The sequence below is a fragment of the Rhincodon typus genome, chromosome 24 (genome assembly GCF_021869965.1).
Source record: "Rhincodon typus isolate 14 chromosome 24, sRhiTyp1.1, whole genome shotgun sequence".
In the NCBI taxonomy this organism is placed as follows: domain Eukaryota; kingdom Metazoa; phylum Chordata; class Chondrichthyes; order Orectolobiformes; family Rhincodontidae; genus Rhincodon; species Rhincodon typus.
The window spans coordinates 34952844-34979452 of NC_063355.1; the positions used below are offsets into that span (position 1 = coordinate 34952844).

Genomic DNA, 26609 nt, shown 5'->3' on the forward strand with positions numbered 1-26609 from the left:
CACCCTCTCCAAAGCCTCCTAGTCGTCACATTACAGGAAGGACGTGAACTGAACACAATACTCTACGTGTGGCCTAACCAAAGTCTTATAAAGCTGCAAAAGACATCCTTACTCTCGTACTCAATTCCCTACCAATAAAGGCAAGCGTGTTGTATGCCTTCTTTCACACCCTATCTACTTGTTTGGCCACTTGAACCCAAGAACCCTCTGTTCATCAGTACTGTTTAGGGTCCTGCCATGACTGTGTAGTGATCGTGAGTGTGTGTATTTGTGTGTGTCAGTGTGTGATTGTGAGATAGCATATGCTCGAGAAGGTGTGCGAGAGACTTTGATTTGGGTGAAGTTTGAGAGAGTGTGGGAAAAGGTGTTAGATTGTGCATGAGTGTGAATGTATGAGAATATGTAAATACGATTGTGTGTAACTGTATTGGAGATTGTGCAAGTGTGAGAATGAGTCTGTGTCCCTTTGCATGTATGAGGGTGACAGTGTGTGTGTGTTTTAGAGTGTGAGTGACTGACTGTGTGCATGTGTCCAAGTGAGTGTATATATGTGTAGCTGTGTTAGATTGTGCGTGTGTGATTACACGTGTGTGTAAGCATGTGTATGTTTGAGAGTGGACATGTATGTGTGTCAGATTGTGCAGATGTGAGAATTTACGTTTGACTGAGACTGTTATTGTGTGTCACTGTGAGGCTTAGTGAGTGTGACTGTGAGAGTGAGTGTGTGAGTGCCAGACATTTCGTGTTAGAGTGAGTGAAAGGGGGAGTGTGTGTTCATGTGTGATTGTGTAAGAGTATGTGTAAGTGTATGTGTGTCCGAGAGGGTCTGTGAGAGAATGTGCAAGTGTGAGTGCACGTGCATATTTGAGTATAAAATGTCAGTCTGTAATTTGGAGTGATCATGGGTGCATGAGAGAGAGACTGCAAGTGTGAGACTGTTTGGGAAAGAATATTGAGAGTGAGTGTATGTTAGTGTGTATGTATGTGTGTGTGTAAGATTGAGTGTGTCCAAGTGTGAGAGCGTTTGTGTGTTAGATTGTGCACGTCTGATCATGTGAGTCTATAATTGTGAGTGCGCATGGTGGGTATGAGAGTGTGTGAGTGAAAGTGAGTGTATGAGTGTGAGTGTGACTGAGTGAAAATGAGTGTGTTTGAATCAAAGTGTGAGAGTGCAGCAGTATGAGAGTGAATGCGTCTTTGTATGTATGAGTGTGAGACTGTATGTAAGTGTGTGACAGTGCCTGAGAGAGAGTGTCAACATGTGCATTTGAGAGAGTGAGTACATCTGTGTGAACCTGTAAGTGTAAGTGTGGGAGTATATATGTTAGCTGTTGTGAATGTAATTGTGAAAGATGAGCTTGGGAAGTGATTCAGTGAGTGTGCATGTGAGGTTGAGGGTGGGTCAGGTCAGTGTGAGTGTATGTGAGAATGTGAGAGTTTGTGAGCATCTGTATGAGCGTGAGAGTTTTTGTGTGTTAGTGTATGTGACAGAATGTAAGAAACAGAGTGTGAGATAGAGCGAGAGGGACGAGTATGTGAAGTGAGAGTGTGAGAGAATGCAAGAGTACATGTGTGTGAGTGTGTGTATGTGTGTGTTAAATTGTGCATGTATGTGATTGTAAAAGTATAAGTGATTGCGTGTGAGAGAATGCAATTGTGCGAGTGAGTGTGCATGTGTGTTTATGGGCATGTGTATGCAAGAATGCGTGCAAGAGTCTGTGCGAGTGTGTATGAGAGAGAGACCGTTTTATTTTTTGTTCTTTTCTTCCCCCTCACAGTACAGGCCCTTTGGCCCACAATGTTGTGCTGACCTATTATCCTACTAAAATCAAACTACCCTGCATATCCTACATTATACTATCATCCATGCGGCTATCCAAGAGTCGCTTAAAAGTCTTTAAAGTATCTGACTCCACTACCACTGCCGGCAGCGCATTCCACACGCCAACCACTCTCTGTGTGAAGAGCCTACCTCTGACATTCCTCCCCTCCTCCCCCCCTCCCCTCCTCCAATCAACTTAAAATTATGCCCCCTCGTAAACGTCATTTCCGCCCTGGGAAGTCGTCTCTGGCTATCCAGTGAGAGCATCAAGTTCTTTGGAGTGACAATAACCGACAACCTGTCTTGGACTCCCATGTAGATGCAACAGTCAAGAAGGCACAACAACATCTCTTTTTCCTCAGGTGGCTCAGGAAATTTGGCATATCTATAGGGACCCTCACCAACTTCTACAGATGCACCATTGAAAGCATACTGTTTGGGTGTATAACAGCTTGGTATGGTAACTGCTCTGCCAGGACAGTAAGAAACTATAAAAGGTTGTGTGCACAGCCCAGACCATCACAAAAGCCAACGTTCCATTCATAGACTCCATGTGCACAACTCACTGCCACGGAAAGGGTGACAAAGACCCATCACACCCCGGTAATGATCTCCTACAACCTCTTCTGTCAGGCAGAAGGTACAGAAGTTTGAACACATGCACCAGCAGGGTCAGGAACAGTTCTTCCTGGCCGTTATTAGACTGACAAATGGACAGCACCAATGTTAAGGAGAGTTCGTCGTGCCGCGTCGTGCAGCAAAACGATACGACAAACTCTCCTTAACATCGGTACATTCAGACAATGAAGGCCATCAATTTAACTGGAACAAGGTAACCATAGTAACCCAAGCCAAACATAGACACGCACGGGAATTCCTAGAGGCATGATTCTCCACCCATACTTCAATCAACAAACATATAGAACTGGACACCACATATAAACCCATACAGATTAAAACCAGAAATGACAGTACTCACCATAACGAACTGGACAGTATAAATTCCAAGCGGAGTAGAATAACATTGCTTCATCGGAGGCTCCACTGATGATGTCACCTAGCATGGTGACGAAACGTCTGAACAAAAACAAGCCAGCTCAGTGAGCAAGTCAACAACCTCAGGGAATGAGCAAATATGACAAAGGAAAGCCAGCGGATGTGTTTCCTTTAAAACTGCTTTGAGGAAGAATTTCTTCAGTTAGAGGCTGGTAAATCTGTGGAAATCATTGTCACAGAAGGCCAAGTAATTGAATGCATTTAAGACAGAGATAGATAGATTCTTGAATAGTATGGGTATCAAAAGTTACTGGGAGAAGGCAGCAGAATGAGAGTGAGAAACACAGATTTTGTGGTATCCAATGCCTCCAACTGTTTCTTGATGTCAGAGTGAATTGAACTGGCTGAAGACTGGCATTTGTGATGCTGGGAATCTCTGGAGTGGACCAAGATGGATCATCCACTTGGCACTTCTGGACAAAGATGGTTGCAAGTTGTTCAGCCTTATCTCATGCTAACTTTCCTGTCCTGGGCTTGCTGCAATGTTCCAATGAAACACTATGCAAGTTTGAGGACCAACACCTCATTTTCTGCATAGGCACTTTAGAGCCTCATGGTATCAATATCCAATTCAATAACTTCAAAAACTAACTGTATTATGCCTGTAATCCATTTTCTTTCATTCTCTCCATGCTTCATGACCGCAGCTGCAAAAGCCTTGTCTTGTTAAAATTTGCTCTTAGTATAAATGACTCATTCCCTCCCTTTTACACCTTAATTTACATCTATTTTACATCTCATTTCTCTTTCTTCACCTGTATCCCCAACATTGTGTGATCTCAAGAAGGAATTGGATATAGCATTTGGGGTTAAAAGGGATCGAAGGATATGGGGATAAAGCAGGAACTGGCTATTGAGTTGGATGATCAGCCATGATCAGAATGAATAGCAGGAGGTTTGAAGGGCTGAATGGCCTACTGCTGCTCCAATATTCAGTGTTAGCAACCCCGTTATCATTTGCACTGGGCCTCTGCCTCTGTCAAAAGTTGAAATAAATAACATTTCCAATACCTTTTCAATTCTGAAGGAGAGTAATACTGTACTTGACATGTTAACTGTTTCTCCTTCAAGAGACACTGCTAGGCATGCTGATCTTCTCCAGCATTCTGTGTGTTTGTTTCATAATTAACTGAAGTTACATGGCATTCAATGAGAAATTAAGAGATATTTCTGAGATAGAACATTACTTTGAGCAATACACTAGTTATAAAACACTCCCTGAAGAACTGATCATAACAAGGTACAGTGTGTGCAACTACAGATCATTGACACTGAACTCGTAATGCAGTCAATGGCCCATTCACTGTGTAAATTAAATACAGGCACAGAATGTTAAAATCATACAAGCACATCAGCCTATACAGCATTTTCAGTGCAACCCTTAAAGAGATGGTAACATGAGAATAAACTGAACTCAAGATTTCACAAAGGCAGATGTGTAACTAATATTTTACAAATATTTTTACTATATTGCACTATTAGGCAATCCCTTGCCAGTTATCTCCTGGCTGATCAAAGGTTTTAGAGCCAAACAAATTACCAAAAGTGCAAATATTACTGGTGGAGAGAAACAGAATTAACACTGCAGGATAGTGCCACCAGTCCAGTCCTGCTGAGTATTTTGTGCATTTGCTTTTTTTAAAATTTCAGTTTCTAGCTTTTATAGCATTTGGCTTTGCACAGGAAAGTATCCCCTCTATTGCCCTTTGCAAATAATTAAGGTGCCAAACACAATCAAATTGAGGTCAAAAATTGTATAAAAGAATCTTATCCATCCGATAAAAAAAGTTCCTATCTAAACCTCTTCTCCAGCTTTTCACTATGTTACAAAATGTGAATCAGGCAAAGAACTCGTTACAATAACTGCTAAAAAAAAGTGTATGCATTAAAGGACGGAACAATGTCACTATTCATGCTTCAAATAATTAAAATACATTGAGTATTTTGCAACCATTTCTATGTATCATAAACTCAATTACAAAGTGCATGCACAAAGTCCATTCTCTTAAACTAAAAACCATACCAAACATAAATTATTTTAGCAATCATTGCAACAAGCCGGATCTATATCTTTTAACTATAGTGGAAGGCTGCCTAAGTGCCTTATATAGTTTGTTGTTAATCTGGCTGCTTAGATTTGCTTGAAATAACATTTCACCTCAGTTTGATTTAATGGTTACCAGAATAAACACTTAATTACAAGACCCTGTGCTACAAATTAGTGACACTTATTTTACCCTGTAGTTTACCAATTTACAATGGTTATTCAACTGAAGTATTTTTTTCAACTTAGGACTTTTGAAATTCCATGTAGATAACCTAAGTGAGGCCATATTGCAAAACTTAACAATTGCACAGTGTATCCAAAAATGTTGGATAAAAAAGTATAATCATCCAGTTTCATTCATTGTGCAATTGTAAAACACAAGTAGGGATGAATTAATTCTCTGTGTGACATGATTTGTTTTAAAAAGACCCTCAAGTTCAACGGCAAACCGTTTGTAGATAGAGAGAGGTGTTGTTCATGCTCAAGTTTGTGATTTACTTTTTTTTTTCCATAATACAAACGCTACGTTTTTCTAACAACATTGGAATAGGAACTGTAAAGATGGAAATGTCTCAGGATTATTACTACAACGTAATTGGGTGCTTTTTTTCTTTCTGATGTAATGAAATCAGGGAGATTGTGCAATGTGATCATTAACAAAAAGAACTGAAAAGCCATCAGGAATCAAAATTACACTCAATCAGGAAGAAAGGAATTTCACCAGTCACAATATTTGAAATACTTCAATTACATGAAGATGCTAATGTAACAAAACATGTCTCCTAGACCTTCTAAATACCCCAATAACTAATATTATTACAAAACGTTTTACTGCATGTACAGTAGGCTAAATTCTATAAGAATTAAGGAATAGCAAATTCACATGCGGACTACCTTCAAAGAGCCAGGTTGCACAAGGAAAAAAATGCTAATTTTATAAAACGAAATCATGATCCTGCATTGCTGCAGTAAATACAGCACGGCTTGATTTCAGGTACGTATGGGAGGTTATACGGACATCATACTAAATAGTTTATAACTTAAACATTTCTAACAGTCTGCTTACACAATTTGTTCATGACCAATTGATAATTTTTAAGCAACTGCTTACCAAGCCATCCAAGTCACATGTTGGAACATTAGTGTGATACTCTTTAGCATAGGGGAATATGATCTCTGAAGGGATATTCCTCAAAGACAAAAAATAATGGCACTTTTCTTAGGTAAGCATAGCAAAGGAATTTGTTACTCCTCTTAGCTTTAGCACCTACTATGCACAGATAATGAAGAAATCGTGCATAAATATGCAGTTGAGAGTGACTCCAAGGCAGTTATCAAAATTCAGATATTGTCATAACTGTCATCTGAACCCAGGGCACATTCCAACTGTGAAATGATTTTGAGTACGTAATGGTTTTCTTTTGTTTAAAAAAATGAATTTCACGGACTGCATATAAATATAGAATGGGACTCATTTTTAACTACTGATGTACAATAGGTGACCATCAGGCAATTCTTAATGCCATCTGCCAGCTGTAACTGCGAGGTCTTATTTCAATATGCCATAAAGTTATCCAATGCAGCTTGCCAAGTTGCAAAAGCAAGAAACACAGAATGATCGTGAAGTGTGATTAAACATTTATTCAAGCATATTATATGGAGATACCCATAATCCCATTGAGGATTGTGTATATAATTTGCTGTTGAGAATTCAAGGGGCAGAACATCAAAAGCAGGTGATTTACAGTAACCTGTTTATATCTTAAAACTGCAAACAAAATCTAATGGACATCATTGATCATGTGAATATTTCAAGTGGCTTCTAACCTCATGCAGGTGTGTAATCAGGTGACCCTCCACTGGACCCAATCCAAGAGACTAGCATCTCTTCAGGGTGATAAGTGCTTCAAAGTCATTTTCACAGGATGTATACCTGACAGATGGAAGCAGTTTTTCCTCCTTTTATTCATTCACAGGATGAGGGCATTGCTTTTAAGCAGCATTTATTGCCCATCCCTAATTGCCCAGAGGACAGTTGCGAGTCAACCACATTGCTGTGGGTCTAGAGTCACATATAGGCCTGACCAGGTAAGAATAGCAGTTTCCTCCCTAAAGGTCATGAGTGAACCAACCATTACCATCTAACCATAAGTTCGAGCTGATCTTGCTGTATCAGATGTATAACAAGAATCAGTCAACTCGTGTTGATGATACCCACATCCAATTGAGTGTCCACCACAATTATTCCAAATTTATTGAGAACAGATAATACCTTTTGAGAGGGTAAGAAATTTACATAATCTAAAATCTATACTGTACAATTTGCACCAATTCCATTGCAACCTTAAATGTGGCAATGAGAATATTTATTCCAAAGGAGGCAACAATGGATCACGTTACCACAGCAGCTATTATATAGTAATGGAATTAGCTATTTTCCAAATTTATCAGCCTAAAATCTCCAAGAAAAAACAAAATCTCATCAAGAAACCCAATACTGCTATTTTAAAAAACAGCCTTGATGAAACGTTGAAAATCAAAACCTAAAAACAAAGGAATTCAAATCAAACAAAGCAGCCACTCGCAGACGTTTATAGGAAGATTAGCATCACATATTGCGAATATAGATCCAGAGTTAATTATGTGAAATTGTATATGCTTTTTGGTGATCTCAAACTTCCTAATATTTTAGTGGACCTGAATCTATTTCTTGTGTTTTGCTTTCTCAGTGTCAACTTTTAACACCATTATTGCAAAAAAAAACCCCGCGGGCACACATCCTAACAACAACAAATAATATGGAGAAATATTTTCAACGATAAGGGCAAAGAGCACACGTTTGATTCTGATTTAACAGCTCCCAGCACAACGCCTGCAATATTTATTTCTGATTTCAGGTATAATAATCATGCCGGCATGAGGCCTGGAACATTCCCAGATTACAAGCAGGTCCAATCAGCCTTGGGAAGCTATCAGCCCAGAGATGCTAGCGACCGCAGCAGACTCACCGAGACACTGGGACTGGAGGAAGCGCTCGGGGTTGGAGAACGTTGCACCGTAACCAAGGCCATAAGGAACAGCGAGCAAAGGTAGCTACCCAGCAGGTGAAATGTGGGAGGCTGAGGCCGAAGGCGGGGCTGAGTGATGCACGAATTCTCCGGACGGTTAGAAGCGTTGGTACGGCTCGCGCCAGGAGGTGAAGGGATGCGAAGGCGCGAGATCGCGCACCCGCCCGCCAAGACACAGTGAAGAGAGCGAGAGCGCGCGCCCACCTGCGCATTCACGTAGTCACAGAAAAGAGCGCGCGCCGCAATCCCTCCGCCCGCCGCCCCCGCAGGAGAAAAGCGCGTGGGCCGCTGGGAAGTGAGTGAGATGGTCGGCTGAGTTTGAGGGGGATGGTCTGGAAATAAAGTACCTATTTCGGAGGTGATTTTGTTTTCGCTTCTTGTCAGTTTGGTTGTCTGCGATCGGTACGTTTTCCCAAAACAAATGACAGAGGAATCTTGGCGAACAGGGCATGGCCCAGGGAAGAGCTGATTATGACGAAGATGTGGGGCTGGAACTTTAAGAAGCAGCAAGTTAACATTGGGAGAGGGATCAAATCGCATTTTTTGTTCACATTGTTGTGCGTTCTTATTCGGTGTTGATTATTTTGAAAATCTTGTCATACGAACTAAAATTCATACAAATGTATGGATTAGGAGCACGAGTTGACCACTCGGCCAATCGTCTCTGTTCTGTCACTCAGCAAGATCATTGCCAAATCTTACCTATTCCCCACTAATATTCCGCCCCGATCCTTATTAGAAATCTAAGTACCTCTACTTAAAAAAAACATTCAAGTACTCTGCTGCCACTGTCATTTGAGAAAGAGGTTTCAAAAACTATCAACTCCCTTTAGGAAAAATGAGTAGTTTATTTTTGAGCATTGGCACTTAGTACTCCATACTCATAATTCAGATGATGTGTGGAATTCGTCATATTCGTAGGATGTGGATTGGCCTGAAGCCCTTAACAGAAAATTTTCTTTCAGTTTTGTAGCTGAGAAGCATCAAACAAACAGGAACAAAGCCTCAGGGAAGAACTGTGAAACGACAATAACATTGAGTTAACACAGTAGTGTGACGGTATGCACTCTTGAGTGCCCCTATTTTTACATAATCATTCTTTATGTCATCATTCGTTCACCATCTGGGAAGCTATCAAATATTTAACAAACTTGTTGTGAAACTATTCATTGTGAGCTGTACAAAAGATCATGGAAAAAACAGCCAATCAGTTTCGCCCAGAATTTCTATTGTTCCACACAGATAAATTGTTTCACAGTAGTAAGATACTTGTTCATGCCCTGAAATCCTTATACATTACATTCAGGATCTCAGCTGTATCACTGGTGGGAGGTCCTTCTCCATGGAGAGGAAAAATGTAACTTGTTTCTCTTTGCAGCTAATTGCACAGTGACGTGCAAGCCAGTAATTTCAGCAACCCAAGCAGAGAGAGGACAGTCAAATTTAGCTCTCAATTCTGAAGAAGTCACACCAGACTCAAAACATTAACTCTTGTTTTGCTGTCCACAGATCCTGCTGGACTTGCTGAGTTTATCCAGCAATTTCTGTTTTTGTTTCTAGAGAAACTCCACAGATCTGGTAGCATCTGTAGGGAGAAACATGGAATTAACATTTTGAGTCCAGTGACCCTTTGACAGGGAGTTATGATCCTTCAGTCTCTTGTGATCCTTTGTCAGACTCACTGGACTTTTACCGCCAGACCTGCTGAATTTCGCCAGCACTTTGTGTTTTTATCCCTTGAGTGAAGCAGTTTGCTAGGCAATTTAAGAGGGCAGGCTGTTGAGATCCTTTGTCAGGGTCACTGGACTTGAAACATTAACTGTTTTTCTCTCAACAGTTGCTGCTGGAGTAATTTCTGTTTTTGTTTCTGGAGAAACAAAGCAAGGCTGGCAGCATCTGTGGAGAGAAAGCAGAGTTAACATTTCGGGTGGAGTAACCCTCCTCTAGAGTTTCTCCAGCACTATCTGTTAGCTCAGTAGTTTGTTTCAATACATAGCACAGTACTAGTGATTAACCAGTTTTTTAAATATAGTATGGATATCTAACTTGAATTTATATAGTACATTCCATGCTATAAAGGATGTCCTAAAGTACTTTATGATAAATGAAGTACTATTGTAGTTGCTATTGTAATGTAGAAAATACAGCAGCTATTTGGCACACAGCAAAATTCCACAAGCAGCCAAGCGATAATGCCCGGATATGTATCTGTGATGTTGATGGAGAGATGAGTAGAAGTAGAGGTGTAGTAGGAATAATCTAGTAATCCTGAGGCCCAAGGTAATGCTCTGGCGGCAGGGGTTCAAATCCCAATATGGTAGCTGGTGGAATTTAAATTCTCTCTGGAAGTGAAAATTAGTCTCAGTAATAGTGAACATGAAATTCTCATTGATTGTTGTAAAGACTCATTTATTCACCAATGTCCTTTTAATGTATTTTAATCTGCCATAGTTTGGCCTACATGTGACTCCAAACACCCAACAGTGCATATTCTGAAGAAGGGTCACTGGACTCAAAACGTTAACTACTTTCTCTCCCCAGATGCTGCTAGATCTGTTGAGTTTCTCCAGCAATTTATGTTGTTGTTACACAATAATGTGATTGGCTTTTAACTGCCCTCTGAAATGGCCTAGCAAGCTGCTTAGTTCAAGGGGTAGAAACAAAAGTGCTGGAGAAACTCTGCAGCTCTGGCAGCATCTGTAGAGAGAAAAACAGTTAGCATTTCAAGTCCAGTGAGCCTAACAAAGGATCACAACAGCCTGGAGGATCACAACAGCCTGAAGGATCATAACTCCATTAGAAAGGGTTACTGGACTATGCTGCCAGACCCACTGAGTTTCTCCAGCACTTTCTGTATTTTTCTTTCAGATTTCTGATATCCACAGTTCTTTGTTTTTACTTTAGCTAAGCTATGATTGGAGATGTGCAACAAATGCTGGCCTTGCCAGTGACGTCTATATCTCCTGGACAAAAAAATCGATGCTGTCTTTCAAAATAAAGTCATGGGATCTTAACCTGAGAGAATGGTGTGAGCCTCATTTATGATTCAGTACCAGTTACTCAAAACTGAAGTGTCAGTCTAGATTATGTATTCAAGTATGTTGAATGGATTTTGAACCCCATCTTTAAATATAAGAATGCTATCAACTGAGCCAGTCGAAATCGCCAGAAAATGTTATTGGCCTTGCAAACAGATTGGTTAATAATTCATATAACAATTACTGTATTGGAGAAGAAAAGGTCAAAAGCTACTTTCTGAACACAGAAGACTAAAATCAGACCTCTGCTGGAACACTTTATACAACTTGTCTGTATTTATTTTGTTTCAGACATTAGAACATCGACGCAAGAAAATGCAAGTTGCGGTGCTTGGTGCTGGCGTGATTGGTTTGTCTGCAGCTCAATGCATCATTGAACGCTTTCACTCTGTAATCAAACCATTGAATATTGTGGTTTACGCAGATAAGTTTACACCACATACTACAAGTGATGGAGCTGCTGGATTGTGGCAACCATATGTGCTGGATCGAGGAATCCCAGAGGAAGTGTAAGAAAACAGTAGAAAATTAGAACTGCACTCCATTACATAACAATTAGAAATGGTGGAGGATTCATGCAGCAGTTTTATCTTATGTTTTAGTATTTACGAGTTTTTGTGTATTTTTCATTTACTTTTATCTTTTTCTAAAGACTTCAGCTGTTGTGAAATTTAATGCCATTGATGTCAGAAGCTTTCTGGTTGGATGTTATTAATGAGTGATTATAATCATTGGTTTGTTATTTTAACCCTTCCAACCAGGTCTGTTTCTGTCCTCCCCATTTCTAACTAAGGTTTTTGGATAGTGAGCAGGAGCGGGAATCCAAGCAGTTTTCTTTTGCTATAAGCTCAGATTCACCAAGCTCAAGTGTAGAACTTGTAATTACTGACCTAGCTTAGACTGACTAACCAAGCATATTCCTAGAACCAAACCTTAATAGCTCATTAGTTAGCAAGGAGGGAAGCCCCATTCTTTTGGATTGTTGTCACTTTGAGAGAACTAGAAGATTTTAGAAAAGAATACTTAAACTAAAAATTCTTCCCAGAAAAGCCGAGATTGGGTCCAAAAGTGCCATAATGGGCAATTTATTGTAGTACATAGATCAGTTTCAGTCAGCTACATAATATTTTATTATGTTATAACTCTGCTTCTAATTTACCTGCCTCCATTTAGTGAATTTACAGGGTTTGTGGTCTCTCCTTTGTGTGCACAGCCAAGCCAAGAAAACTTGAAGAAGGAAAAGTGTAAACCCATGTCCTCGCACTGCATAGTTAAATGAATTGCTGCATATTATGATATTGCAGAATTCCACCTTGAGCTTTGAAGCCCCTTAAAGGAAGTCAGTAATAGTTTAGAATTATACATAATAACTGCAATAAAATAGAACTCATAGTTAAAGTTAGCCCTACCAGTGTATGTGAAGGCAGGAATGGGGGCATGTAAATTAAATGGGTTTTCCATCCTTCTGTCTGCCTGTCTTTCAGTCTATTGAGTCCCTTAAGTAGACAATTAACTGCCACTAAGGGCTTCATTCCACCCACACTAAAATATTTCAGTCAGTTCAGGGGAAGACAGATGGAAGGTGACCAACCTGGGAGCTTTCGCTGCACAGGTTAATGACAGGCAGGAAGGAAGACATTATTTTTGGCAGCTTGCTTTACCCCTCTCCCTGTCCCAAAATGGTACAATCCCTTTGTTGCCCCTCATCCATTATCTGTGATTATTTCCACCCTTTCTTCACTGGGTCTGCCAGCCATGCTTGGAAATTTCCAGACTTGCCAAATTTTGCTATCCATTTTATCTTCTTGGGAACTGCTTTTAGACCGAGTGGCCACTGCTCTCTTCTGGTTCTCCAGGTACTAAAGAGTTGCCAGCCAATCAGATTGATGGGGTGCTGAGGTGAGCCTTCCTTCCCATGATGAGTAGAAGACTCACACTTCCCTTATTAAGGTTGCCGCAGTGTTATGGTTGTGGGTCAGCTCCATTTCTTCGCAGTAAGGTGCCAATGGATTTTTAGCTTAGGAAAGGGGGAGTTTAGGGTGCTGTGAAATCTACCCCCTGATCTTTGCACTAATGGGTAAGTGTTGCTCTGGTCCCTATGGTAACTTGGATAACAATGTAGTTTAATATTTACTTTGTTTTTTTTTCTCTTTTACACCATTGAAATGTTCTACAGTTGGTAAATATGTACTTACGGCATTGCTTAAGTGCAACCATGGCTTGTATCATATTTCCCTATGTTTTTTAACTACAGCAAATGGAACAAGGAAACATTTGAATATCTTCGAAAGTATGTGAATTCACCTGATGCGAATGAGATGGGCTTGTTTTTGCAGTCTGGATACAACATCTTCAAAGAACAACTGCCGGTAACTGTTTATCCCAAATATGAAGGTGTTTAATTAAAACAATAGTCTTTCCACTGTGCTCCTATCAGCTTTATAATTATATTTCCATTATATAACATGAAGGATTAGTGAACATAACCTTTGGAAGTGGGGGGGAGGGGAATATGTGTTCTTTACATTTAATGTGCGAGATTTAACTTCTCAATTTTAATGGCTTGGATTTTGTGATAGTAATGATGATTAAACTATTAGTGTTCATTGTTATTATTCCTCTGAAACTGACAGCAACTTCTAGAGTCTGAACATGTGCAGTTAAAGGCAGCTATCCAGAAGTTATTTTCATTGATTCTGTGCTCCTCCATAGGGTGCTGCTGAAGTACGTCTAGACTGCAGTCAATTTCAAACGCAACTACTGAGAATTTGCCCTCTCACCTTATTAGTCTTACAACAACAACTCTTCAAAAAGTTATACCTTGTGACAAGGTGTACCTAGGGTTTTAATAGTACACTTAGTACACTTAGTTCATTATTACTTCTGAAAATCTTTTCTAGTTCTGAGAAACTAATTTTAAATTTGTGGAATGTTGTACTTCTCTATTATGATAAAACTAATGAGATTTTTAATTTTTAAAATTTTTTTTGATATTTCAGCTTTGCCTAAATTTCACGTGCGTCCTGATTAAATTATTTCATTCTGACTGAATAAAAACATAACCACTTATATTTTATTCAATATCTGCGATGTAACTAAATGTCAAAAGAAGCTTCATAGGAGCATTTTAAAACACTTGAACTCAGACCTTCTGGCCCAGAGGTAGGAACACTACCACAAACCACCTTACTGGTTCTTATGGGAGTGTTTTTTAATCACCATTTTGGATATGTTATGAAGTATCTCTGCAACAGGTGGAAATCAAACCCAGGCCTTGAAGTCTGTGTGTTGGCATGCTGATCAGCATGCATGGAACTTTGGAGTGTCTGCACGGGAATGAAGCTTAAAGGGAACACTAGAAGTCATCACTGTACCACAGATATTTTTAAATCAACCTTTTCAGAGTGGTATGACTCACCTCTGGATCAGGTGGCTCAAAGTAGGGACAAGGTAGGCACCTCAAGATCCTCATGCAAAAGTTCTTGTATATGTTCCCTAACATTTTCCTAATTAATACTGGCTACTTCTAATCACCACCAGAGCTTGTATATGCACACGTTGGGCTTTTGTGGGGCAGTGGTACTGTCCCTAACTTTGAGCCAGGAGGCCCAGGTTCAATTTCCACCTGCTCCAGAGACATGTAATAACATCTCTGAACAGGTTGATTAGAAAAGTAGTTAAATTTTTAAAAAATCAGTGTAGTGATGGTGTCCCTAACGCTGGGCCAGGAGGCCCAATTACAATTTCCACCTGCTCCAGAGGTGTGAGATAACATTACTGAACAGGTTGATTTTAAAAAAATACAAAGACACATTCAATTTGTGCAGCATTTTTGACATTAGCATCCAGTATATTGATTTCAAGGCCATGAAAGTCATTTTCAAATCTCTCCAGGGCCTCAACCATCATGATTTATTCTTCTGGTCATGCATGCTCTTTGCTTCTCAGAGAGGTGTTCTCCTTCTCTTAACACTGGCTAACATTTCCTGAGTGTTCAGAATCCTTCTCTGTGACATGCAATTACTCATTCTTCAGAGCTTTTCCACTTTCTCTCCATTTACATCTGTGTAAGTCCACTTCTTTCCTCCACTGTGCAAAGTGTTTCCCTGTTTGTGACAGTACTAGTGGAACATGGATAATTCTTGTACAAAACCTTGTTGGTTACCTGCTGGTAACATGATCTAGAGGGCAGGGGCAAAATAACAAAGATCTCATCTCTTAGGGTTCATGTCATTCACAGATGGCAGAACTAAAAGTCAAAGATGAAGGTAAGAGGCACAAACAGAAGATTGGGATCACTTAACAATGCACAATTCATCACAGGCATAAGGAAAAACATTTGCAGAAACTTTAACCTGGAATAAGAAGGTTGCATCTGATTTTAGTAATTGATCCTTCAGGCTACTTTACAGGATCTGTGCAGGACATGGGAATAGGAGATTCTTCAGCCCTTTGAGCCTGCTTAGACATTTAGTTGGATCATAATTGGTCTATACTTAACACTATTTATTCATCTCCACTGTCTATCCCTTGATAACCTTTCAACACTGAACTTTAGAAATAAATTATTCAGTATCTGAAGCTTTTTGGGGAGAGAATTCCAGATTTTCACCTCCCTTTTTGAGGGGAAAAAAGATTTTACATTTTACTTTTCTATGTCCTCTGTCAGTTATATCATTTTGTTCTGGATTCCCCTATTAGAGAATTGGTTGACTTGTAATGGGTCTAGAATCATAGAGTAATACAGCATGGAAACAGGCCCTTTGGCCCACGCTGGTCCATTGCTGACCATGGTGCCCACTCAGCTAGTTCCAATTGCCCACATTTGGTCCCTATCCCTCTAAACCCTTCCCATTCATGTACCTATCCAAATTTTTAAAAAATATTGCTATTCTACCTGTCTCAACCTCTTTCTCTGGCAGCTCATTCCATATTGCACCACTCTCTGTGTAAAGAAGTTGCCCCTCAAGTCCTTCTTAAATCTTTTCCCTCTCACCTTTAAACCTATGCCCTGTAGTTTTCAATTCTCCATCGCTGGGAAACAGACTATATGCATTCATCCTATCTATGCCCTTCATGATTTTATACACCTCAATAAGGTCACTCCTCAATCTCCTACGTTCCAAGGAATAAAGTCCCATCCTGGCCAACCTCTTCCTATAACTCAGGCTTACTAGTCCTGGCAACATCTTCGTAAATCTTCTTTGCACATTTTCCAGTTTAACTATGTCTTTCCTATAACAGGGTGACCAAAACTGTACACAATACTCCAAGTGTGGCCTCACCAATGACTTATACTACTGTAACATACCATCCAACTCCTATACTCAGTGCCTTGACCGATGAAGGCCAGCATGCTAAATGCGTTCTTCACCACCCTGTCTACCTGTGGTGCTGCTTTCAATGAACTATGTACTTGTACTCCTCGGTCCCTCTGTTCCACAATACTCCTCAGGTCCTTACCATTTACTGTATAAGTCCTACTTTGGTTTGACTTTTCAAAGTGCAACACCTCTCACATCTGTATTGAATTGCATTTGCCAGTCCTCAGCCCACTTCCCCTTCTGATCGAGATTCCTCTGTAATTTTTGATAACCTTCCTCGCTATCAACTATATGTCCTAATTTTATATCATCCACAAACATACTAATCATGCCTTGCACATTCACACCCAGATCAATTATGTAAATAACAAATAACAAAGGTCCCAGCACCGATTACTGTGGTACACCACTAGTCACAGGCCTCCAGTCCGGAAAACAAACTTCAACCATCATCTTCTGCTGCCGACCGTTGATCCAGTTCTGAATCCAATTAGCTAGCTCTCCCTGGATCCCATGCGACCTAACCGTCATGACTAACCTGCCATGCAGGATCTTCTCAAAGGCCCAACTAACATCTGTACAGATAACATCCACTGCCCTACCCTCATCTATCCTCTTGGTTACCTCTTCAAAAAACTCTAAAAGATTTGTCAGACATGATTTCCCGCACACACCTCCATGCTGACTATCCCTAATCAGACCTTGACTATCCAAATGTTGCTTGATCCTGTCCCTCCGTATCTTCTCCAGTATCTTGCCTACCACAGATGTCAGGCTCATGGATCTATAGTTTCCTGGCTTGTCTTTGCTACCTTTCTTAAACAATTTCTTAAACATTAGCCACCTTCCAGTCTTCCCGAACTTCACCAGTGGCTAAAAGTGAAGCAAAAATCTCTGGAAGGACCTCTGCAATTTCTTCCCTAGCCTCCCATAATGTCCAAGGATGGACTTGATCAGGCCCAGGGGATTTATCCACCTTAATGCGATTTAAGTCTGCAAACACCTCCTCTCTAATAATATATATGTGGTCCAAAACATCCCCACTTGTTTCTCTTATTTCCTTAGCATCCATGATTCTCTCGTCAGTAAACGCTGAGGAGAAATATTATTAAAGATCCCCCCCCCCACCCCCGGCCACCCCCCGCCAAATCTCCTGTGGCTGCACACGCAGATGCCATGCTGATCTTTGAGGGGACCTATTCTCTCCCTAGCCACCCTTTTACTCTTAATATAGCAATAGAACCTCTTGGGTTTATCTTTAACCTTATCTGCCAGATACATCTCATACCCTCTTTTTGCCCTTCTAATTTCCCCCTTAAAGCATCTAGGGATTCACTTGCGGCCAATAGCTTAAACCCAATGTATGCCTTCTTCTTTTTCCTGACCAGAGCCTCAATATCCCTCGTCAGCCAGGGATCCCTAAACCTGCCAGCTTTTCCCTTCACCCTAACAGGGACGTACTGTCCCTGGACTCCTGATATCGCACTTTTAAAAGCCTCCCATTGCCTCCTTTTATTTCAAACAGACAGTTGGCAAGTCAACAAGAGCCCTGTGCTGCTTTTTCCAGGGAAGAGCATTTTAACAAATGCCAGTCAAGCAAGAGTGAGGCACTGGCAGGCCTTTTCCTGGAATCAAGATACTTGGGGCAGACATCACACACAGCACAAGCTGCCAGATAATCAGAGACTAGGAGCCCTTGCACTTAGTAGCACCAACAAGCATGCCATGGCTACTGACAAAAGAGTATCTCTGAAGTCCCAACATCATAGAGGATCCAGGTAAATGAGGTGTTCGGGTGGTTCTTCCGACTGAGTTAGGGTTAGAATCTGCAGGGAGAGAGCATTAGGAAGGTAATCCTAGCCTGATGGTCTAGTCCCTTGATAAGGCACTGATTGCCTTTGTCCAAGTTGTGTCCACACCCCCATGATGAAATGCCAAGCTGATAGTAGTTATCATGAGGGCTGCATCTGAAGTAGTCAGAGTGGCAAGGGGCTACAGCCCTTAAGTGATCCTTAATTGATCACATAAAGGTCCCAGCGATAGAAAGAGGTACAATCAACCATGGATCTTCACAACAAGAACTTAAATCGGTGGAAGCAAGTGGTGGTGGGATTTGGGTATGCAGCTTCTAATTAAATGCATCTCCTGCTTCAAAGTTTTCCACCTTTGGGACCAGAAGGGTCCATTCAATTTTATTGAATTCCATAATCATTTTAAATATTTCTGGTAAATGATCCTCAATTTTCTAAACATGAGGGGAAAAAGAGGCCAAGATTTTGCACAACACCCATGCAAAGCCAATATATCCTGTGATGCATTCCTTAAAACTGAATGCCATACCATAAATAGGGTTTGACTAAGGCTATGTATTTACTCACTTTAGTTCATTTTCTCGACATTTATATATTAGAAAAGAAACAACACACATCTACTGGAGTGGATCGGTAGACTTGGCCATCGTAACTGACTACAAAATCAAAAGAAAATCAGCTAAGAATAAATTTTAAATTTATGATTGGTGTACAGTAATTAGCGAATCAACCTACATTTTGCTTAGTTCTTACCATGCTGTGCCAATCCTAAAAATAAAACTATAGGGTTTTTCATGGTGTTGATACTTGATTCTTATTCATTGTCAGAGAGCTTTACATGATAACAGCAACAGATTGCAAAGAGAAATTCTGAAAATTATAAAATGAGTGATGCAGGTAAATAATGAAATTTGATTGCAATTTTTGCTGATTAGTTTTGACAGGTGGTAAATTAAATCATCTTAAAGTTCTTGTACATCCCATACAAAAGTTTGAATTTTCCTGTGATTAAATGTTACATTGTGTTTGCCATTGTGCGTGTGCTTCAGAAATATATTGTTGCCATTGGAAACTGTTCTCGGCATGCACTGCCAATTGAGGAAATGGCCAACAATCCTTGGAAATTAAAGCAATTCCAAATGACCCATTCTCATTTTCATTACAAAATCATTTTTAATTCAGTGGTTCTTGCCCTTTTTTGAAACAAAAGGAATAATGCACATGGTCATAGAGTTACTTGTGTTAACTACCTGCTGTTTTCGATTTATTAGTTTGCATTGTCAAGTTGCTGTCTCTGTATAGAGATATAACAATAAATAGAATTTTGTTTTGTTTAAATTTAAAATTGTGGTTGAGGCTTGTCACTTCAATCCTTGCACGCAGATGTTTGTGACATGTGACTTGTGCAAATAGTCCTTGGGGAAACAGATGGGGAAGGAGTCCATGTCAGTGTCTTCCTTATAAAAGTCAAACATTGGCTTAATTCTCAGGTTGCAGATTAATTAAAATACAGACTTTATGTGCCTCAAAATTGAACTTTGTCAATAACTGGATGAACATCAGCACATCCCAAACTTGTGACCTCTACCAATTGAAATAAAGAGGGCAGCAGGTGAAAAGAAATCCACCACCTCAAAGTTGTCTTTCACGTTAGACTGCATAATGACTGAAAAATATATCACCATTCTTTTCATTGTTGCTGGGTTCAAATCCTTGAACTCCCCATCTAACAGAATTATGAGAGTGCCTTCAGCACACAGACTGCAGCAGTTGAAGAAAGGCAATTGGATTTGGGCAATAAAAGCTGGCTTTGTCAACAATGCCCAAATATTGTGAATAAATTGTAAAACTGCATTCTCCCACAATGTGGAGTAATTGTTGACCATATTAATTATAAAATGGCAGTGAGATGAAACATATTCAGAAGTGCAATTGTTCTAAAGTGAATGCTTATTGAAAGCTTATTGACTATCAGAGCATGGTCATCAACTTTTTCCTTTATTCATTCATGGCATGAGAGCGTTGCTAGGCCAGCATTTATTGCCTATCCCTGATTGCCCAGAGGGCAATTATGAGTCAAGCGCATTACTGTGGGCCTGGAGTCACATGTAGACCAGACCAGGTAAGGGTGGCAATTTCCTTCCCTAAAGGACATTAGTGAACCAGATGGGTTTTTCCTCAACAACCGGCAATGGATTCATGGTCATCATTAGACTCTTAATTCTGGATATTTCCTGAATTCAAATTCCACCAGCTGCCGTGGCGGGATTCGACCTTAGGTCCCCAGAACATTACCTGGGTCTTTGGATTAACAGTTCAACAGTAATACCATTAGGCCATTGTTTCCCATTCACGCATCAAATAACCAGAAATCAGAGACTGTTAAGTGGAACTGAAATGCTGTAAGCTTAAGATGGCTTTCGAGGCTCTGCAGTAACAAAGAATAACCTTTTGAGGTATAATCATTGATAATGTAGGCAAATAGGGCAGACAATTTCTCCACAGTAAGATCTTGCCACAGCAAATGAGACAGTTTGTTTCTTTTCAGTGGTATCAGTTGATGGAGAAATGTTATCCACATTATGAAGCCAGACATACTGCTCTTCAGATGGTATCATGAATTTCATGTAAACATGGCAGAATGGATAAATTGAATTTTAATGTCTTTTTTTGATAAACCTCTTTTGACGTACCTTGATATGTTCCACTCTAGTAAGGTGCAGTAAAAATGTAAGTTGTTATTGGCTTCAACAATAAGACAGCATTCTCTCAGAGCCGCACTGAAATGTAATCCTGAAAATGTGTTTGAGTCCTGATGTGGGACTTGAACCCATGTTCTTTCTGACTGAAAAGCATATTACACCATGGATCCTTTTGACGTTTTGTTTGGCATCAAGATTTTGAACTAATTTTGTATATCTACCTTCATGGTATGTTTCATTCAGCACAATGCATTTTGAACTGGGAATTTAGACTATTTGTATGAATTGAGCTGATGGTAATCGAATGTCTGCTTTTTGCTGCCATTGAGATGAGCATTGCCAGCAAGTGATTACTTCATTTTATTCAGTGGCAGAACCAAACATGTTTTCATGTTTTATAGGGCAAATGTGAAATGCTTTCAGCACATGCATACGATGAAATGCTGCAAAACAGCTCAGAACTTGAAAAGTTTACCCAAACGAATATTAAAAACTCAGCATACGTATGGAACACAATATAGGATGACTGTATTAATCTTGTGTCCAAAGCTGGGAGCTATATTTAAAGGAGACACAGTTTGGAGAGTTCACAAACAATGAGGCCACCTATTTCTTTATATTTTATGAAGATCCACAAAATTAGTGTCATGTGCTGCAGACCATTGTAAAATTTTCACTAAATGCAGAAAAGGAGTTGATATGAGACAGTGAGCGATAGACAACTGTGCCGATTCATTTGGAATCTCTGCTATGCCTAAACTACATTATAATTCATCATTGTTGCTACATCTCCTTTTAACATCTTGCCTTTTTAAGTTTAAAAAATTGTTTGATCCACTTGCTGATCACTAAATTATTTCCATTTCTGAGTCTAAGAACATGATATATATTCTGACACTTGCACTGCTTGACCTAGATTTTAGCAATCTCACTCCCCTGATGGAATTCTGATGGTGTTTGGGCACATAAAACAGCAAAAAAAAGGCTCACATGATGGCTCACTGATTAGCGCTGTTGCCTCTCAGCGCTAGGGACCCAGACTCGATTCTAGCCTTGGGTGACTGCCTGTGTAGAGTTAGTACATTCTCCCTGTGTCTGCATGGTTTCCTCTGGGTGCTCTGGTTTCCTCCCACAGTCCAAAGATGTCTAGGTTAGGTGGTTTGGCCATGCTAAATTGCCCATAGTGTCCAGAGATATGTAAGTTAGGTGGATTAGCTGTGGGAAGTGCAAGGATAGGATAAGGGGGTGAGTCTGCGTGGGATGTCGATGTGGACGTATTAGGCCAAATGGCCTGTTTTCACACTGTAGGGACTCTATATGTAAAAAATGCTTCATGTTAACTTTGGCATTATGCAGTTTTATTCGGTGAACTAATATATCAGCTAAAGTAGTGAACAGAGCAATTTAATCTTACCATGTTAAGCATTTCTGTGTCACTATTGCTAGCAGTGATTTCTAGACTGTGATGCTTGCAAGCCGACTTTACTGACCAATGCTGAGTTTAAGTTGTGACACTAATTTCTAAAGATGTTTTCCTACACAATGATACTTTTGGATAGGGTTGGCACTGACCATCTCAGTACAGCGCAACCTGCTCTTTCTAACTATAAGCATTGATCTGAGTTTGTACAGGAAACTTATTGGCTCCTTCTTAGTGTCATTCTAAATCAGATAACTAAATGTCAGTGGACTTTTCCCAAGGACATATATACCACTAATCTCAGATAGCTAGGTAAACAGAAAGATAGCCAAATAGAATATAGTTTTGTTTACTGAAACTCATACATCTTATCTCTATGCAATTGAGATTATGGCAAGGAAACAAAAATTAATTTGTATGGTTGTAATATTTCAGAACTTGAGGAAAATTAATCCAACATTCTTTGTTCATTTTTCTTCACAGGACCCATCCTGGAAAGATGCTGTTTTGGGGTTTAGACATTTGACGGAAGAAGAACTCAAACTGTTTCCTGGATTTAGGTATTTATTTTCCCTAAAGCCATCCTAAAATATTTTTGCAGACAGTGGTATCACCAAAGCTTGTGTTCCTGGAATGTAGAAATTGAATCCAGAGTTAAACCATCTCTTATTTATCCATAGTCATTGATTTGCACTCTAGGTTAATGGACAATCCTTGCATGCAGCTGATCAGCAAAGAAAGTTAAAACTATTAATCCAAGTTAACAAAAATACTCCTTTTCAATTTTGTAACATGTAGGATTATCAGTGACCCTGTTTCCAAACACCTGCCAGCTGTCCATGCTGATAGTGCCAAACTCCAGTTCATGTAGATGGGCCATTATCATAGCTGGAACAGGTGATGCAGCAGTTGCTGTTTTAAGGAACAGTAATTTACAGCCACTGTGCCTGAGTTCCCATTAAATTCAATGTTTTAAGGCATCTGCTTCCAGATGAGAAATTGATTTGTATTTTGGGCCCTTTCATATCTAACCAGATCAGAGTAATCAGTTGTGTGCAAAATTGTGCTCCCTCTTCAATAAACATTAAACTTTCAACATTCTTCAGTGTTAGTACTTTTGGAACCAGGATTTCTTTATTATAGGACAAACTATCAAGTTTAATAATTAATTCTCCTCCTGCTATATCCTGATAATAGTCATAGGTGAAGAAGTGCTCTCCTTGCTACCGCTCTAAATCACGCCCCCACCCGCCATTCATAAACATAAATGCAACTTTTTCCAAGATGCTATAAATTCTGAATAAGGGTCATCGGACTCAAAATATAAACTCTATCTTCCTTTCATAGATGTTGCCAGACCTGCTGAGTTTTTCCATCAGTTTCTGTTCATTTTGTTTCAGATTTCCAGCTCCGCAGTTCTTTGTTTTATTTTTTTTTTAAGACGGGAATGTGTTTTAGGGCCTCCCAGATGTAACAACAAATATTTCAAACTATAAGTATCTTTTTTGTAGTAAATTATCCCAAGAAGCTTCACAGAAGCATTATCAGAGAAAATCTAATACTAAGTTACATTGAGATACGTTAGAATAAGTGGCCCAAAAAAGTTAGCCAAAGAGCTAAGATTTAATTAGAAAAATAAGAACCTATGCAGAGAGTTTTAGAAATGAAATTCCAGAGGTCAGGACCAGAACACCAGAATGCCAGCAGTGAGTGATGAAAATTGGCCATGCACAAGACACCAGCTGTAAACGAACTGAAATCTCCAAGAGCTTAAGAGCAGGAAGTGATTACAGAGAAGAGGAATGAAACATGGAGGGATTTGAACATGGCATTCTTCTTAAAATTGTACATGCCATTTTAAATATGTGAGTTTAGTGTCTCAATATAAGAAAAAATACAGTGAAACAAATTGAGGGAAGATGTCTTCTGTTTCCTGCATGTAATGAAATTGCAAAGGTTTCATAAAACATGAGGTCTACAGTTTTCTTTAGACTTCATACACAGAATAAATCATGCCCACTACTGGGTTTTGGACCAAACCTAAAACCAGAAAATCAGCTTATGGCTTAGGGATGTTCTCTGTTTTGCAGCCATGGGTGGTTTAACACTGCACTAATGTTGGAAGGAAAGAGCTACTTACCCTGGTTGATGGAGAGGTAAGATGCAATCCTTTTTATCCATCTTATTTCTGCTCATATTTGACCAGCTTCCAATTCATGCTTGAGGATATCAATTCTTTTGAGAATGACAGTATATGTAGTAAAATAAAATTAAGCCTTCATCTAAGGTTTCATCTAACGGGGAATTCTTCTGGTCCCATTTCTGAGTTGGGAACCACTGCTGTAAAGGCCCAAGATTGGCTGCCTATGAGCCTCACGTCGATGGTAGGGAAATTATTGCAAAAGATTCTCAAAGACAAGATCTATATGCATTTAGAAGCAAATGGACTTCTAGCAATAGACAGCGTGGTTTTGTGTAGGAGACATCGTGCCTCACTAACTTGATCAAGATTTTTTGAGGAGGTGATGAAGATGATTGATGAGGGAAAAGCAGCGGATGTTGTCCACATGGACTTCAGTAAAGCCTTTGACAAGGTCCCTCATGGCAGACTGGTAACAAAAGGTGAAGTTATGTGGTATCAATGGTGAGCTGGCAAGATGAATACAGAACTGGCTTAGTCATAGGAGATAGAGGGTAGTGGTGGAAGCCTGCTTTTCGAAATGGTTGTGACTAGTGATGTTCTACAGCGATCAGTGCTAGGACCTCTGCTGATTGTGTTCTACATAAATGATTTGGAGGAAAATGTAGCTGGTCTAATTGGTAAGTTGGTGGATGATACAAAGATTGGTGGAGTTTCAGATAATGATGAAAATTGTCAGAGGATACAGCAAGATATAAATCAGTTGGAGGCATGGGCAGAAAAATGGCAGATAGTGTTTAATCTGGACAAATGTGAGATGATGCATTTTGGAAGGACAAGTACAGGTGGAAATTATACAGTGAATGGTAGAATCCTTAGGAGTATTGATATGCAGAGGGATCTGGGTGTTCAGGTCCACAAATCACTGAAGATGGCAGCGCAGGTAAATAAGGTAGTCAGAAGGCCTTTATGGCATGCTTGCCTTCACTTGAAGAGGCATTGAGTATAAGGTTAAGCAAATTATGCTGCCGCTTTATAGAACTTTAGTTAGGCCACAGAAGGATGTGGATACTTTAGAGAGTGTACAGAAAAGGTTTACCAGGATGTTGCCTGGTATGGGGGAATTTAGCTATGAAGAATGGTTGGATAGACTGGATTTGTTTTCACTGGAACACAGGAGATTGAGGGATGATTTGATAGACGTTTATCCTTGCCATTTGCAATCTTATAGAATGGAAAGTATGAGGCTTTTTCCCAGGGTCAAGGGGTCAATTACTAGGGGACAAACGTTCAAACTGGGGAGTATGGGAGCGGTGTGGAGTTTAAAAGAGATGTATGAGGCAAGTTTTTCACACAAAGGGTGGTGAGTACCTGGAATGCGCTGCCAGAGGAGATGGTGGAAGCAGACGCAATAACAGCATTCAAGAAGCACCTGGATGAATGCATGAATAGGAAGGGAATAGAGGAATACAGATCCTGTAAGTGAAGACAGTTGTAGTGTGGAAGGCCAAAATGTGTTGGCGCTGGCTTGGAGGGCCAAAGGGCCTGTTCCTGTGCTGTATTATCCTTTGTTCAGTGACAGTAATGCCTCAACAGTGAGTTTTCACTTGAGCCCCATTGCAGCTAGAAAGCATTGAATAACGAAGAAAATGTGAGACGGTTAATTTTTAGTGGAGATAGTATAAAGTTTACTCCTGTGCTATATGTATTCTAGAAGTATGGAGAAATATAATTTGAAATGATGGTAGAGATTCCAGTGATAGACTTCATAGGCATTTTTCATTTATTTAAGGTTAAAAGAACACGGAGTCCAGTTTGTTCAAAAGAAAGTCTCTTCCTTCCAAGAGGTATTCTTTATTAATTTTATGATGTATAATCTCTGGGGTATGTTTTTATGCAACATTATGCTGCTTGAATGTCTATGTTTTTGGATATCAGTTTTTTTTACACATACTGTTTGTTTTATACATATATCTTTGGTAGTTATCTCCAGAGTTTGATGTGATAGTGAATTGTACAGGCATCCGAGCACAAGAGCTGCAGCCAGACCCACAACTGATACCTGCTCGAGGACAGATCATAAAGGTAAGTGAGTTTACTTTACATCTAATAATCATTGGAGAATCAGAAGAATAAGTGATTATTCTTCTTTTCCCATTTCATGAGTTCTTCACTGCAGAT

At 39.8% G+C, this 26609-nt stretch overlaps 2 protein-coding genes across 2 annotated transcripts in view; one reads left to right on the forward strand and one right to left on the reverse strand.

Annotated features, from left to right (window-relative positions):
- The window catches only part of LOC109927902 (protein phosphatase Slingshot homolog 1-like), a 102996-nt gene extending 94837 nt beyond the window's left edge, over positions 1-8159 (reverse strand). The window contains exon 1 of the mRNA XM_020527927.2: positions 7934-8159. Within this exon, the coding sequence (XP_020383516.1) occupies positions 7934-7996 (63 nt within the window). The 5' untranslated portion in view covers positions 7997-8159. The remainder of the gene's footprint in view (positions 1-7933) is intronic.
- A 62-nt stretch (positions 8160-8221) lies between these two features.
- The window catches only part of LOC109927903 (D-amino-acid oxidase), a 19059-nt gene continuing 671 nt past the window's right edge, over positions 8222-26609 (forward strand). Inside the window, exons 1-7 of the mRNA XM_048611742.1 lie at positions 8222-8351; positions 11323-11540; positions 13286-13400; positions 22772-22848; positions 24379-24444; positions 26221-26275; positions 26412-26513. Of these exons, the coding sequence (XP_048467699.1) occupies positions 11347-11540; positions 13286-13400; positions 22772-22848; positions 24379-24444; positions 26221-26275; positions 26412-26513 (609 nt within the window). The 5' untranslated portion in view covers positions 8222-8351; positions 11323-11346. The remainder of the gene's footprint in view (positions 8352-11322; positions 11541-13285; positions 13401-22771; positions 22849-24378; positions 24445-26220; positions 26276-26411; positions 26514-26609) is intronic.